Here is a 17562-nt window from a genome sequence, read left to right as displayed (position 1 = left end):
TGCTCCTTCTCTGGTCGGCACCTCTACATATTGTTGTAAAAAACTATCTTGCACACATTTCACAAACTCTAACCCATCCATTCCTTTCACAGAATGTGTTTCCCAATCTATATGTGGAAAATTAAAATCTCCCATAATTACAACCCTGTGCTTATCACAAATATCTACTATCTCCCTACAGATTTGCTCCTCTAGGTCTCGGTCCCCTCCGGGTGGTCTATAATACACCCCTACAAGTGTAACCTCTCCTTTCCTTCTCCTCAGTTCCACCCAAATAGCCTCCGTGGATGTGCCCTCTAATCTATCCTTCCTAGGCACCGCTGTAATATTTTCCCTGACAAGCAATGCAACCCCACCTCCTCTTGCCTCTCTGACTCTATCACACCTAAAACAACGAAACCCAGGGATATTCAGTTGCCAATCACATCCCTCCTGCAACCATGTCTCACTAATCGCTACCACATCATACTTCCAAGTATCAATCCACACCTTCAGCTCATCCACCTTTTTTACAATACTCCTGGCATTAAAATATATGAATTTCGGGGATTTCCCATTTTTTAATCCCTGTTTTCCCTCATCTTTAAGAACAACATTATTTACTTTTCCTGCCAATTGCCCTTCATCTTCTTCCAGAGCATTTCCCTTCTCTATCACCTGCCCATCCATATTCAAATACTTACTACAAACTTTCATCTTACTTATGTCCCTCATGTTTTTATATGTTTCCATTGGAGATCTGCTTTATGGAAGAAAAGAGAGACTTCCAATGCACAATCACACAACTTTCCATCTGTTGCATAGGCAGCAGACACAGAGGGAGATGTGGGGACGAGCGTGTATTAAATCTGCCATTTCCAGAGAAAGAGATGGTAAGTGGGAATTAAGGTGGGAATTAGATTTAAATACTCAAATAAGTGAAAAGGACTGGATGGATTTGTCTAATAGGTTAGTTCCATATAATCTTTTACATCAGTTATAATTGACTCCACAAAAATTAAATAGATTAAATTCTGCTGTATCAAATTAATGTTTTTAGATGTCATTCTGAGGTTGGAACCTTTTTTATTCCATTTGGAAATGCCCTAAAGTTAGACAATTTTGATTAGGGGGTAGGTAATTTTTTGGAATGAATTACAGGGGTCAAATTCCCACAGGATCCAATTTTATTTTTACTGAGTAATACTAAGGTTATAAGGCCAAAATAAAATTAAATGTTTATCAAATTGAATTTATGTTCATTGCTTTAGCAATTGCTAGGAAATGTACAGTAATATCATGGAAGTCAGAAATAGATTTAGGCATGTAAAGGTGGCATGCAGAACTTTGTAGTTGTAAACCACGAGAGAAAATTACTTAATATCTGCAAGATTAATACTTTTTTGGAAAGTATGAAGTCTATATTTACAAAATGTTGGTTTGGATGGATGATTGAATCTCTGAAAAACACCAATAGATTTTATTGTATAAAAGTTTTATTTCTTGGCATTCTCTAATTTTTCTTCCTTTTCCTTTCTTTTCTTTTTTCTTTATTAGAGGTGGGGGTTGGGAGGGAGGGTGAGGCATTGGAAGGGTGGGTAGGAGGGTGGGTTGAAGGGGATGGGAGGGAATATCCCACATATGTAATTTCTTTTGAATTCATTTTCATTTGAATGTAACATAATTATATTGTGGTTAAAAATTTATAAATAAAGTAGTAAAAAAATGAGATACGAGAGTCAAATTATTAGAAATTCTCAAATTCAGAAAACACTGAAGACATCTTTTTTTCAAGAAGTTTGCTTTATGAGAAAAAGGGATTCTGACAGTCAACGTCAAGCTGAACACAAAGGTCATTTGAGATTTGTTGTATCACATAGGAAGTTGGAGAAACATTAAATTGAATTTATTGAATTATGCATGTTTTTTTATTGTTCTATTCAGGGTGGGGGGGGGGGAGTTGATTTGACTACCAATCATCCAAAGTCATTAGCCACTTTATGGCATTTGTCACTCACGTACAATTGAGGGGGGGGTAATACTATTATCGTATTGTAGTATTCTTTTAGGGGTTTTTCTGTATAGGGCATTTTTGTTTCTTTTTTTGAAGAAAGATCCTTATACTGGTTTGTAATTGCGCCATGGGGAGGTGCTTCACCACTCATGTAGGATATATATGGCTAATTTAAATTTTGCATTGCAGTTAAAAACAGAGCAAGCTTCTAGAACAATAATTCAATTATTCAATGATTACATATAAACCTCAGGAAATTAAAGATGAATGTTGTACATTTTATGAGAAATTGTAAACTTCTGAAGTTTGGAAAGCTAAAATTGATAATTTTTTGTCCAATTTTGCTTTACCTTCTTTGAAAAATATGAATATTAAGGATTTAGATGCCATTTACTGTTACAGAAGTGAGGGAAGTGAGGGAAGCCCTTTGATCTATGTCTAGTGGGAAGTATCCGGGAGAGGATGGTTTTACTTCTGAATTTTACAAAGAATTTCAGTATTTATTATTTCCTATATTGATGGATGTATTGAAACAGGTAACAGAGATTGGTTCTTCCCAATATTCTTTTTCTAGAGCAATTATTACAGTTATTCTTAAGAAGGACAGAAACCCATTAGAAGCAGGATCTTATAGACCTGTTTCTCTATTAAATGTAGATTATAAAATTGTTGCCAAGGTTCTGGCTAATAGATTTAGCTAAATACTTACCAGATTTGATCCATATAGATCAGACGGGTTTTATTAAAAATCGGTATTCAGCAGATAACACTGTAAAGTTGATTTCTTTAAGTAATATTTCTCAGGAGCAATCCAACCAACCTATGATAATTGGTCGATACAGAAAAGGCCTTCGATAAGGCCTGTTCGGCTCCGAATCATGGGTCCTCTACCGGCACCACCTACGGCTCCTAGAACGCTTCCACCAGCGTTGTCTCCGCTCCATCCTCAACATCCATTGGAGCGCTTTCATCCCTAACGTCGAAGTACTCGAGATGGCAGAGGTCGACAGCATCGAGTCCACGCTGCTGAAGATCCAGCTGCGCTGGATGGGTCACGTCTCCAGAATGGAGGACCATTGCCTTCCCAAGATCGTGTTATATGGTGAGCTCTCCACTGGCCACCGTGACAGAGGTGCACCAAAGAAAAGGTACAAGGACTGCCTAAAGAAATCTCTTGGTGCCTGCCACATTGACCACCGCCAGTGGGCTGATAACGCCTCAAACCGTGCATCTTGGCGCCTCACAGTTTGGCGGGCAGCAACCTCCTTTGAAGAAGACCGCAGAGCCCACCTCACTGACAAAAGGCAAAGGAGGAAAAACCCAACACCCAACCCCAACCAACCAATTTTCCCCTGCAGCCGCTGCAACCGTGTCTGCCTGTCCCGCATCGGACTTGTCAGCCACAAACGAGCCTGCAGCTGACGTGGACTTTTTACCCCCTCCATAAATCTTCGTCCGCGAAGCCAAGCCAAAGAAGAAGAATGGAATGGAGTTTTTTGTTTAAACTTTTGGAGAAGTTCAATTTTGGGCTCTTTTTATTGGTTAGATTAAGGCTTTATATAAAAATCCTTCAGCTAGGGTTGAGACAAATGGACAGATATCTTCTTCTAGATTAATTAGACAGAGGTGTTTCATCACCAGCTCTATTTGCATGGGTTATTGAACCTTTGGCTCAGTTGATTAGACAAGATGGTAATAGTAAGGGTATTAAGGTGAAAGCAGAAGAATATAAAATAAATAACACACCTTTGAAATCTTTGGGGAGTTTGCATGATAGATTGGAGCAGTTTGGTGAAGTATCGGGATATAAAATTAACTGGGAAAAGAGTGAAATTATGCCTTTGGCTGATGTGGATTATTCGCTTTGTAGGCAATTTTCGAAATTTAAGTGGTCTGATTGGATTAAATATTTAGGTATTATAATAGATAGTAATTATAATTATTTGTATGAATTGAACTATTTACCTTTGTTGTCTAAAATTAAGCATGATTTAAATTGGGGGAAAGAATTACCTATAACATTAATAGGACACATTAACTGTGTTAAAATGAATATCTTTCCCCATATTCAACACCTCTTTCAGTCTATTCCTTGTAAGATTCCTCAAAAACTTTTTAAAGATTTGAATGCTTCAGTGAGGAAATTTTTGTAGAAAGGTAAAATGGCGAGTATTTCATTTCAGAAATTGACTTAGAAGTATGCTTTAGGAGGATATTCAGAATTATTATGGATCAGCACAGTTGAAATGTATTCATAGGATGTTTGAAGTGGATAAACCTTTGATATGAGCTAATATTGAATTATCTCAGATTGGTGAGAAGAGGATGGATCAGATTATTTATAGATGGAATTCTCAGTTATTAAATAATTATAATTTGCCTGTGTTGAAACATTTAATGGAGTTATGGACTAAGAAGAATGAAATTATAGGTACTAAAGGTAAAATTTCGGCTAAAACTCCTTTGTTTCAAAATAAGCTTTTCCTTTTACATTTAATAATCAACTTTTGAAGTTGTGGGAACAGAAAAGAATTAGATTGGTAGAAGATTGCTATGAAGCTGGATATTTTATTTCATTTCAAAGAATGAAAGAGAAATATGAAATATCTTTGAATGCTTTGTTTTCTTATTATCTAGTTAAAACATTATTGTTGGATAATTTACGTTACGGTTACCTAGGTGATCTAAATTTGAAATTTTACTTACTGGTAAGAAAGGATTTATATTTGAGATGTATGCTTTATTGCAGAATAAAATACTTAAGCTGGATGTTTATAAATCTAAATTATAATAGAAAAAAGATTTGTCCATATCTATTTGTCAGGATGATTGCTAGGATAGTATGACAAAAATTGTGAATGTACGATATAGATTGGTTCATTATAATTTTCTTCATCAGTTATACTTAACTCCAGAGAAATTAAGGAAATATGTTTATTTCTTCTGATTTATGTTTTAGGTGCCATAAACAAGTTGGTTCCTTTTTACATTCTACTTTGTCACGTGAGACAGTGAAACCTTTTTGGAATAGATTTAAGGAACTTTTAGAAGCTATATTCAAATTTAAAATTTCACTTGATCCTATGGTACTTTTACTGGGCTATATTAAAAAATTGAGTTTGGAATTAAAATTAGATAAATTTCATATTGCTTTTTTGAGATTGGCCTTAGCTGTAGATAGAAAATGTTTGGCAATTTTTTTGAAAAAACTAGACTGATTTGAGTACTCAATGAAGGCATTTGGAAATCATTTGGAAAAGATAACATATAATTTATGTAATGATTATTCCTTCTTTGTTAAAACTTGGAACCCGTATATGAAATATATGAGGTTGAATTTGTAATAGATTTTTTTTCCCACAAGTTGATGGTGTTGCCCCAAGCCATGGCAATAATTGTGGACGGTTATGTAATTTGATCTCCTATTCTATTCTCTTCTTTCTTTCTTTTGGGGTAGTTTAGAGGGGGGTTTGGAGGGGTGGATTAGGGTTGGGGGTTATATGGGGTAAAATACTATCTATTTACTTGTATTTTTATTGTCTGATTTATTATGATCAATAAATAAAATTTTCAAAAAAAAGAATTACTCATAATGATGCTGACACTTTTCGTTAGTTCAACTGATCTAAAAATGTTTTGTAGCTGATTTCCATTCATACTCATCTGATGCTTGTCCTACAATAAACTCAATAAAATATCCATTAAAAATCACATTTTTGTTTAAGGAACCAATCAGTTGTTGCATTTCCTGTATAACAACAATTTTATCATTATTCAATTGGTTTAGTGTCTGTGAGACATGGTAAGATCATGCAAGATGCTATAAAAAAAAGTGAGTTGTTTTCTTTTGCAATTTGTTCTCAGGTTGGGAGATAACCATTTTACCATATAACCATATAACCACTTACAGCACAGAACAGGCCAGTTCGGCCCTACTAGTCCATGCCGTAACAAATCCCCACCCTCCTAGTCCCACTGACCAGCACCCGGTCCATACCCCTCTAGTCCCCTCCTATCCATGTAACGATCCAGTCTTTCCTTAAATGTAACCAATGATCCCGCCTCAACCACGTCTGCCGGAAGCTCATTCCACATCCCTACCACCCTTTGCGTAAAGAAATTTCCCCTCATGTTCCCCTTATAATTTTCCCCCTTCAATCTTAAACCATGCCCTCTAGTTTGAATCTCCCCCACTCTTAATTGAAAAAGCCTATCCACGTTTACTCTGTCTGTCCCTTTTAAAATCTTAAACACCTCTATCCCCTCAATCTTCTACACTCCAGAGGAAAAAGCCCTAGTCTGCACAACCTTTCCCTGTAAGTCAAACCATGAAATCCTGTCAACATTCTTGTGAACCTTCTCTGTACTCTCTCTATTTTGTTTATATCTTTCCTATAATTTGGTGACCAAAACTGTACACAGTACTCCAAATTTGGCCTCACCAATGACTAGTACAATTTCATCATAACCTCCCTACTCTTGAATTCAATACTCCGATTTATGAAGGCCAACATTCCAAATGCCTTCTTCACCACACCATCTACCTGAGTATCAGCCTTGAGGGTACTATTTACCATCACTCCTAAATCCCTTTGTTGCTCTGCACATCTCAATAGATAACTGGAAGGTGACACCTGCTTCATTGCCTTGAGCCAGGGAGAAGAATAATGAAGAGAACCCAAGTTCCTCCTTCTGGCTGGTATTCAGTCTTTGAATGGAAAGCGAGTTCAGGGCCCAGGTCACTCCAGGATGGTCACTGATATGGGACTCTGCAAAAGCTGGTTCTGGCACTCTGATCTTCAGAAGAGCCCATCAGATCTGCGATCTCAAAAACTTCTCCCCTTCCTCTGCTCCAAATGGGGACCTTTTTAATATCTGTCCCAACTATTATTCAATCAGGAAACTGAGGCCATTCAGGATTTTGTTCCAATGACTTGAGTGAGAACCAAATTCAATCCCAGATTCCACCATTATGTGGAGTAGTTTCACGAGTTTGTGTCCTAACCAATGGGTTACCATAGCAAATTAACATTGGTTGATCAAAAGTCAAAAACTTCACCCAAAAAGATGGTTCAGCTGTGAGTCTGTGCTGAGGCAGGGGTGGGACAGTTCATATTGGATTGGTGGCTTGACAGCAGTAAAGTGAAGCATTAATCATAAATCCTAACTATTTATTCCCTTCCCCATTGGTGCTTGGCCACTACAGTCCTAAATATCTACAAAACCACTGCAGTTACTCATCCAGCAATCTCTCCGAAACAAATGGGATCTGGTTCTGAGGAGGATGAGAGCTGCAGGTGCATGGGAACACAGTGCCTAGGAGGCTGCTATAGGTAATAGACCTAGCCAGGTCCATCACAGGCTCTGACCACCCATCAATTGCAGACATCTACGTGAGATGCTACCTCCAGAAGGCAGCCAACATACTTCTCACTGCTACCTTTGGGCAGATGTACAGGACCCTAAAGACCAGCCCCTTTGGGTTCAAGAACAGTTTCTTTCCAACAGATATCAGGCTCTTGAACCTTTTCATGTGGAGGATCATGTGGAGAGGTTTCACAGTAGGATAGTGCACTAATCAGGGACTGTTTGCACAATTTCAAGTCATTTTTTTGCACTAGAATTACTGTGAATATTTATTATTTAATTGAATTAGTTTATGATTGTAGTTTTTCTATTGGGCTGCAGAAAGGAAGTGAAACAGGAAAGTCTGCGGATGCTGTGATTGTAGTAATTGTAGTGTGATTGTAGCTCCAAGAAAAGTGCAGAGAACAAAACAAAGGACTCTACATCACCTTTGTTGACCTCACCAAAGCCTTCGACACCGTGAGCAGGAAAGGGCTTTGGCAAATACTAGAGCGCATCGGATGTCCCCCAAAGTTCCTCAACATGATTATCCAACTGCACGAAAACCAACAAGGTCGGGTCAGATACAGCAATGAGCTCTCTGAACCCTTCTCCATTAACAATGGCGTGAAGCAAGGCTGTGTTCTCGCACCAACCCTCTTTTCAATCTTCTTCAGCATGATGCTGAACCAAGCCATGAAAGACCCCAACAATGAAGACGCTGTTTACATCCGGTACTGCACGGATGGCAGTCTCTTCAATCTGAGGCGCCTGCAAGCTCACACCAAGACACAAGAGAAACTTGTCCGTGAACTACTCTTTGCAGATGATGCCGCTTTAGTTGCCCATTCAGAGCCAGCTCTTCAGCGCTTGACGTCCTGCTTTGCGGAAACTGCCAAAATGTTTGGCCTGGAAGTCAGCCTGAAGAAAACTGAGGTCCTCCATCAGCCAGCTCCCCACCATGACTACCAGCCCCCCCACATCTCCATCGGGCACACAAAACTCAAAACGGTCAACCAGTTTACCTATCTCGGCTGCACCATTTCATCAGATGCAAGGATCGACAATGAGATAGACAACAGACTCGCCAAGGCAAATAGCGCCTTTGGAAGACTACACAAAAGAGTCTGGAAAAACAACCAACTGAAAAACCTCACAAAGATAAGCGTATACAGAGCCGTTGTCATACCCACACTCCTGTTCGGCTCCGAATCATGGGTCCTCTACCGGCACCACCTACGGCTCCTAGAACGCTTCCACCAGCGTTGTCTCCGCTCCATCCTCAACATCCATTGGAGCGCTCACACCCCTAACGTCGAGGTACTCGAGATGGCAGAGGTCGACAGCATCGAGTCCACGCTGCTGAAGATCCAGCTGCGCTGGATGGGCCACGTCTCCAGAATGGAGGACCATCGCCTTCCCAAGATCGTATTATATGGCGAGCTCTCCACTGGCCACCGTGACAGAGGTGCACCAAAGAAAAGGTACAAGGACTGCCTAAAGAAATCTCTTGGTGCCTGCCACATTGACCACCGCCAGTGGGCTGATAACGCCTCAAACCGTGCATCTTGGCGCCTTACAGTTTGGCGGGCAGCAGCCTCCTTTGAAGAAGACCGCAGAGCCCACCTCACTGACAAAAGGCAAAGGAGGAAAAACCCAACACCCAACCCCAACCAACCAATTTTCCCTTGCAACCGCTGCAATCGTGTCTGCCTGTCCCGCATCGGACTGGTCAGCCACAAACGAGCCTGCAGCTGACGTGGACTTTTTTACCCCCTCCATAAATCTTCGTCCGCGAAGCCAAGCCAAAGAAGTAAAAATACATAGCATCTCCGCTCTGTCTGCTCCAATAGCGTGGATCTCCCAGTGGCCACCATTTCAATTGCCCGTCCCATTCCCTCACTGGCATGCTTGTCCATGGTCTCATGCACTGCCAGACTGAGACCACCACAAATTAGAAAAACAACACCTCATCTTCTATCTGGGTATCCTCCAACCGGATGGCATTAACATCAACTTCTCTGGTTTCTGTCCCTTGTCTCCTTTCCTCTAGCTCTGTGTGTGTGTGTGTGTGTGTGTGTGTGTGTGTGTGTGTGTGTGTGTGTGTGTGTGTGTGTGTGTGTGTGTGTGTGTGTGTGTGTGTGTGTGTGTGTGTGTGTGTGTGTGTGTGTGTGTGTCCTTTCCCTCTGTCTCCTTTCACAGAGCCAGAACCTTTCCTCTTATCAAATCCAATTGACAACTTTGTCTGTTGGTCTGGACTCCTCCCCCTATCCCCTCCCTTTCTTTCCCCTTTCTCTCCCCAATCTTTAATTCTGACACCTGCCTGCTTTTCACTCACCCCTTAAAGAAGGGCTCAGGGCCGAAATTTCGGCTATATATCTTTACCTCCTATTGACGCTGTAAGATTGGCTGAGTACCTCCAGCAGTTCCGTGTTTTTACTGCAGAAAGTAATGATTTGGTGCATATGTACATTACCTCATTATCTTTCAGGAAAGGAATAAACTCCAGAGGGTTGTTAACTCAGCCTGCTGGCACCAGACCTTATTCCATCAAGGACATCTACATGAGGTGGGGTCTTAAATAAGCAGCCTCTATCCTCACAATCCCCTACCACCCGAGCCATTCCCTCTTCACTCTGCCACCATCGGGGAAAAGGTCCAGGAGCCTAAAGATGAGTACTCAGCGGCACAAGGACAGCTTCTTCCCCACTGCCAACTATTTAAATTGTTTTTATATTTAGACATACAGCGCGGAAGCAGGCTCTTCCAGCCCATGAATCTGTGTCACCCAAGATTTAGCAATTAGCCTATAACCCCTTATATGTTTTCGAAGGTGGAGCAAACTAGAGCACCTGGAGGTCATGGAAATAAAGTACAAACTCCATTCAGGCAGCTCTGGATTCAATCCCGGGTCGCTGTTGCTGTAATAGCATAGCGATAATCGCTGCGCTGTCCGAGCTGCCCCTTATCCCAATCCACTCATGTAAATGGTTGAATACACTGTAATGGCAGGTTGGACCTCGTCTCCTGTGTCTGGAGTGGGTTAAAGCCACCATTGGGCAGGGCGGCACGGTTGGCATAGCAGTTAGCGCCACACTGATAGAGCGTTAGTGATCAGGACCAGGGTTCAAATCTTGCGTTGTCTGTAAGGAATTAGTACATTCTCCCTGTATCTGTCCCCAGCTCTGACAGCCCGTGCGGGACGCCCCACAGAGTGGGGACTGATACAGGGCTGTGGGGAGAGAGCAGGGAAGTGGGATCTCCAGTTTCCTGCCACTGATCAAAACGTATCAGAGGCTGTAGGACAATTGGGTGTAATTGACTGAAAGGGCCAGTCGCCGTGTTGAATGTCTCAATTTAAAATTTAAAAATAAATTCAGATTCACAACACAGATTTTCCCCAGTATCCATGTTTTACGTGCAAAATGAACACTGAAGTCGTTAAGATGAAAGCCCCCATTTCTGGCTAAAGTCCTTCCAATGGTAATGTGGATGGAGCACAGCCTACACCAGTCATTCCCAAACGGGGCAGTGGAAAGAACCACGGGGGCGATGAGAAAAAAGGGGCGGTCCAAATGTTTCCAGCAAACTCAGCCCACAATGCTCATTGTGTACTATCTGTCTGGTGAGGAGGGGTGACTGCCCATGATGGTGACTGGCCGGTATGGAGAATAGCCAGGATGGTGGATGGCCGAGACGGAGACTGCCCAGGATGACAGGAGTCTATGAGGCTGCTGAGGCTGCGGGAGTGCTGGAGGTGAATCCACACACAGAATGGACTCTCTACAGGCACTTTCAGGTGGCCAAGATACCCCGATGTAAAGCCGCATATTGTGCCCATATGCGGCTGTTGGGAGGCCACTTGAAAGCACAGGAGGCGCATGCGAGGTGAACTTTGTAACCCTCCTCCGGGAGGGATAATCGCCAGAACACTAAGGTTCCCCCGGCACATGAATGCAGCCACCTGAAAGCGGCTGCTAAGGGGATGACAATCAGCTGGCGAGCTCCTGACATCCCTCCTCCCCGCTGCCCCTGCCCCCCAGTGCGGGATGTTAGGGCAGGGGCAGCCGGCATGGGACGTCCCCTCTCTGATCCCATTTCCCTGCTCTCTCCCCACAGCCCTGTATCAGTCCCCATTGTGTGGGGCATCCCAGGCGGGCTGTCAGAGCTGGGGACAGATACAGGGCTGTGGGAGAGAGCAGAGAAGTGGGATCAGTGTGGGGACGTCCCGCGCAGGCCGCCCCATCACTGACAGCCCGCACCGGCCGCCCCACAGTGTGGGGACTGTTACAGAGCTGTGGGAAAAGCACAGGGCAGTGGGATCAGTGTGGGGACATCCCACGCCGGCTACCCCACCGTGTGGGGACTGATACGGGCTGTGGGGAGAAAATAGGGCAGTGTGGGGAAATCCCGTGCCAGCTACCCCAGCTCTGACAGCCCACGCCAGCCACCCCAGTGCTAACAGCCTGCGCCGGCTGCCCCAGCACTGACAGCCCAAAGGGAGAGGAGCCGGAGTGAGCTCCGACATGCCTGCCTTGCAGCTGTTTCTTTCAGATGGGCAGTGCTGCACTTTCAGCGCTGGCATCTGAAAGACCAATCCACAGGTCTGAATCCGCTTCTGCAGGCAGATTCTTGGCAGAGAACGCACCTGAAGAAGCCTTTTTGTTTCTTTTTCTCTCATACCATAATACGGCCAGGCAACAATGATGGGGACTCTCTGCCTGTCTTACAGCAGGTAGAAGGCAAACTTCATATAATATTGTAATGTTACATAATAATAAAGGAATTTTGAATCTCTAAATAGGTCAAACTCAATTTCTAGACAATCACCAGATTCTGCGCATGCTCTTTCTGCACGATATAGTGGCAACAGTTCGAAAGTTCCCTGCCAGCAGAAGTGCATCAGGAAGCCCAGAGCTCACAGCAGGGAAGTTTTCTTTGAGGTAATGAAGAAACTGATAATGAGATTATTGTCTGAAACATTTTTACTTGCTGCAGCCAAACGGGATCTTAATAAGGGAGAAAAACAACTACAATAATGTATGTTAAATTAAAAATAGATAACATATACAATGGATAGAAAGATATTTACAGTTATCCCTGTGCAAGAAAAAAGGTGTTAAAATAGTGCAGACTGTCCTTTTAGGGGTGTTGGAGCAATCCCTGCTTGGTGTAACAAGGAGGGGGGTGGGTGGGGGGAGGTTCAGGACCTGAACAGCCATTGGAAAGAAACTATCTGGTCTTCAGCCTTCCATGCCTTGGGGCGGAGCATCACCAAGAAGACCAGGGAATTCTGGTTTCAGGACATGAGCTCGGATGGAGTTCTGCTGGAGTTGAATTAACTCGTCCAAGCCATTCCAAACAGGGAGCGGATGGAAGTAAACCAATGATGGGCTAAACCACAAGCCCACGTTCACCTTAGGTGCCTACCTCTAATTTTCTATACTCAGGAGTGAACGATCAATGGTTAAAGGATATTGCCAGCACTGGAGGGTCTAAGCTAGAGGTGAGGTTGAGCAAGTAGGGGTTTTATTCCTTGGAGCGCAGGAGGATGAGGGGTGATCTCCTAGAGGCATACAAAGTCATGAAAGGAGTAGATTGGATGAATGCAGGAGTCTTTTTCACCAGAGTAAGGGAATCCTTAATCAGAGGATATGTTTAAGGTAAAGGGGAAAGATTTAATAGGAAGATTTCTTTCACGGAGTGTATGGAATGGGCTGCTGGAAGTGGTGGTTGAGACGAGGACTATTGTAACGTTTAAGAAGTAATTGAACGGATACATGGATGGGATGGGTTTAGAGGGATACGTGGCAAATGCAGGCAGCTGAAATGAATGTGGGTGGGACTAATGTGTGGGTGGGACATTTTGGTCAGAGTGGTCAGTTTGGGCCAAAGGACCTGTTTCCACGCTTATGTGACCTTACAGGAGGAACTAAAGGGTGGTTACTTGCCCCTGAGGAGGTGCCCAGAGACACTGAAGTGAGGAGTTAGTAATGGTTTGGATCTGTGATCACCACTAGTTAAACACCCTCCCTTGATGGAAGTGAATCACAATCACCCCGCCAAGTTACTGGTTAACAATTCTGATAATAATTCCATTGCGGCTGAAGAATGGGGTGTAGTTCTCTCCATTGGCTTACTTTCACCCCACCCTGAATTCCTGGCATTCTTACATGGGTTTTCAGAGACAGGTGTCCTCAGTCTCAATTGAAAACCACCTGTAGGCATTCAACAAACCAAACAAAAAAAATTGGGACTCTGGAATATGATAGTCTGAAAATATACTGCACTCTGACAGCATCTGAAGAGGGGAGGTTAACAACAGACCAACTCGCTCTTCCTGGAAACAGCCTTCCCTCTGGGGTAAAACACAGGATTCTGTTGACACTGGTGGTTAAGTGAAAAAACACAGCAGGCCAAACAGTGCCTTTATGTAGCAAAGGTACATCACCAACACTTGAGCCCTTCATCAAGGTGTGGGGGAACATGAGAGATGTCCGAACTAAATCTAATCTGGTTGAGTACATAGTCGTAGATATAAATGATCTTTCCACGGGACATCTCTCATGTTTCCCCACGCCGTGATGAAGGGCTGCAGCCCGAAACATCAGTTCTGTATCTTTACCTTTGCTACATAAAGGCACTGTTTGACCTGCTGTTTCTCCAGCATTTGTGTGTTTTAGCCTTCCCTCTAGTCTAATTTTCCATTTATGGGATCTTTCTGTGCCTGCCCAGCCACTGCATACTTTGGAAAATGTGGCAATGCACTGAAAATGGAGACAGAAGCCAGTTTTTGTTTCACTCTTAACCTTTCGGGTAAAGGCTCCACTCACAAGTGAAGCCCAGAGGACTCCTGATGGTCCCATTGATAAAGGAAACTAATCTTGCTGAAAAGCTGGGAAAACTGGTGTCCATCTACACTTTCACGGCACTGCAAACACCTTCCAACTGATGCAGCATCTGGGATGTGGACAGCAGGATCCCTAAACACAGAAACTGAGATAAGAGGGAAAGGTATTCTTTGTCATGGGAGGGATGTTCAGGTGGGTAGTTGTTGTAGGGGGAGGGGAGAAACATTGGGTTCTCTTCCAAAAGCATCCACCTCAACAATAATATGTGCAAACCTCTGCTTAACATCTCATCTTCAAGGAACCCCAGTGCTGAAATAAATGATCACTTGCCACTTACACTTCTCTGTTCTACAGCCCACCACCAGCTGACAAAACTATCATCCAGAAAAGTGTAACAAAAACCGCTTGTGTTAATTTCCCTTCAGGATAATCCCCAAAGTTTCATCCAAATGGAATGGTTCTGAAGAACAGATACGGGCAGAATGTTGGACAGAGGCCAAGGATAATCATGGGTGTAAAGTGGAAAAAAGCTTCCCTCTCGCAAATTTTTGGTAGTCATATAAGATCATTTCAATTTATACTGTTCTCTCAATAGAAGCGATCATTTTGTCTCAATGATCCGTCTCTTCGTTGGAATTAACACCCAGTGTTTGAATATTCTGGTTTGCCCCACAGAAATTAGTTGGATCGATTCAATGCTTCTGAAGAATTAGTTATCACTGACAACAACATCTCTGATTTATTAAACATAACAATCATCCAGTATTATGAATTTCCTCCTTTTAATTGAGGATGTCATCACCATTGTTAAACTGAATGATATGGCATCCCTATTATTTCCAGAACTAAACCATACTCATCGGAGACATGGATTCGAATTTATGGGAATATTTATCAGCAAGCATTGCCCAAGTCTGCCCATGACAAGCTGCAGAATGCTCGCATTTACTTCGTTATCTCTGCACTTCTTAAAGAATGTGGTTCCTAAAGCTCTGCTCGTTCCCAAAGACCCAACTCCCGGGTTTACAAATGCAAAATTCACAAAATGAATGGACAGGTGTCAAATATGCAGCTTTCAAATACATCCGTAAAATACATCCTGAGAATCCAGCTGCAGCCAGAAGTAAATTTACAGTTTGGAGTTCACAAATCTTGCCTCAAAATGATTCAGCAAACACAAGAGTAATCCTTCATTTACTACCACAGCCTCTTGAACATACAGCACAGTTCCTCACCCTTTGGCCCACGATGTGCCAACCATATAACCTACTTCATATAAATCGAACCCTCCCCTCCCTCACACCCATCACCTTTTTTTAAGAATATTTTAAATTTCCCTATTGCATCAGCCTCCACCTCCACCCCTGGCAATCTATTCCAGGCACCCACCACTGTGTAAAAAAAACTTACTTCTGACATCTCCCCTAAATTTTCCTCCCTTCAACTCTGCCACCCCAGGAAAAAGATGCTGGCTATCCACCTCTGCCTCTCCTAATCTGGGTGACCGCCTCGACCTCTTGTTCCCACGTCCACCATCTCTCTGCCTTGTTCCTGCATGAATTTGGCCAGCATGCTGCACTGATTCCAAGCTTATTTGGACCCTGGACTAGCTCAGCTCCTCAGACTTCAGCTACCACCTGGCAGTCTGCTTAGATCAATAACTCTGTTTAAGAGAAAATGCAGCATGAAAATAATGCTACTCGTCAGCATCAGATCAAAATCCATTCACACTGTCAGCTCCAAATTGTTCCCGATTTGGAAGGATTCCCACGTACCTGGAATACTTGCTGCCTGACGAAATCTTGAACGGCTTCTTTTTTGAAAACATGATTTCTGATCTGTGAATCGGTTAGTCTCACACTGATTTTCTTTGTAGCTTGTAGTTGTCAATGTGGGATGGTGCCCCTTACACACACACCCATACACTTGCATACACTCTGTGTGAGTTCACTATAAACACTCCAGTGCTCAGTTAGAGCCCAGTTTTTAGGGAGGTTCCTTTACAATGACAGCTGATCCAACAAAGACTGGAATTAAGTTTCAGGTTAATGTAAAACTCACAGAACAGGTTCCAAAATGAACAATAAAAAAGCATTTGCTCCACCCATCTCTCCCCAATTAATCACAACTACAAAGTCTAAATCTCAGTGAGTAGCTTGGTACAACCACTTGGCCATTCACAAATAATCATAATAACTGAAGAAATGCATCTCATTCATTTCATTTTGATTTGGAATGGCTACATATTTCAAGTTGCCTGCCTTGTCGGATTATTGAATTGAACTGTTTCTTGTTACGTGCACCAACAAGTGTGAAAACTTTCAATCAAAATTTGACTAATCTCTGAGTGGTTTGGACATCCCATGATAGGAAAGATTTAAAGGGATAGAGCCAAATGCAGGCGTGGGGCTAGCTCTGGTGGGCACCTTGGTCAGCATGGATAGTTGGGCCAAAGGGCCAGTTGTGGTGCTGAATATCTCAGTTAATCTACGAGACTAGAATAGCTTGCACTGAATTAGTCCCGTTAACAGGAGTGCTATCAAACAACATCTGCCTCCTGGCCACAAAATTGGCACGTCAGTGATGGGCAGACCAGGACTCCAGACCTTTGGGAGTTGGAGACATGGAACAAGTTAGGGAAGCAGAAAGTGGCAGGGCTTGAAAGACCTCCTCTGTCTTTTGAACAATAGTTGAAATGGAATCATCAAAACAGTGTGGTTACCAATTTGCATATTGGATTCTGAGCAGTGGCGCATCCCAGGGCTGTGCGCGCAGCCCGCTCCTGTTCATGCTACTGACCCACGACTGCATCACTAGAACCAACTCCAACAGTGACATCACATTTGCAGTTAACACAATATTCATCGGCCTCATCAGCAACAATGATGAGTCGCACTACAGAGAAGAGCTGGAAAATCTTGTGATACAGTGCGAGAGAAAAAAACCTCTCAAACGGTTCAAGATGAAGGAGATGATTTCATGGGCTATGGAGGACAGGAACAACATTCTCCACTATATGTCAAAAGTTCTGAAGTAGAGAGAGTGAAGAGCACCAAGTTCCTTGGAGTTCACTTAACTAGTGACCTATCATGAACACTCAACATCTCATATTAAAGAGGCCTGAGAAGCACTTTGTAATTATATCTGAGAATTTAAAATCTTCAAGCAAGACTAAAATGATGCTGAACTTTTAAAGATTGATTTTTCAGAGTGGGACTTTAATTATACACACACACATACACACAACCCCCCCCCCCCCACCACACACGCACACCCCTGTCCACACACACACACACACACACACACACACACACACACACACACAAACAACTGCCCCCCACACACACACCTCTGCCCTCTTCACCCACACAC

At 42.9% G+C, this 17562-nt stretch overlaps 1 protein-coding gene across 1 annotated transcript in view; it reads right to left on the bottom strand.

Moving 5' to 3' along the window:
- Positions 1 to 16195, bottom strand: part of evpla (envoplakin a) — a 120671-nt gene extending 104476 nt beyond the window's left edge. The window contains exon 1 of the mRNA XM_069928996.1: positions 15966 to 16195. Coding sequence (XP_069785097.1) covers positions 15966 to 16018 — 53 coding nt within the window. The 5' untranslated portion in view covers positions 16019 to 16195. The remainder of the gene's footprint in view (positions 1 to 15965) is intronic.
- Positions 16196 to 17562: the final 1367 nt, after the last annotated feature.

The sequence above is a fragment of the Narcine bancroftii genome, chromosome 3 (genome assembly GCF_036971445.1).
Source record: "Narcine bancroftii isolate sNarBan1 chromosome 3, sNarBan1.hap1, whole genome shotgun sequence".
In the NCBI taxonomy this organism is placed as follows: Eukaryota; Metazoa; Chordata; class Chondrichthyes; order Torpediniformes; family Narcinidae; genus Narcine; species Narcine bancroftii.
Note: the sequence above shows the minus strand (reverse complement) of the source record. Positions and strands in the feature narration are given on the sequence as shown.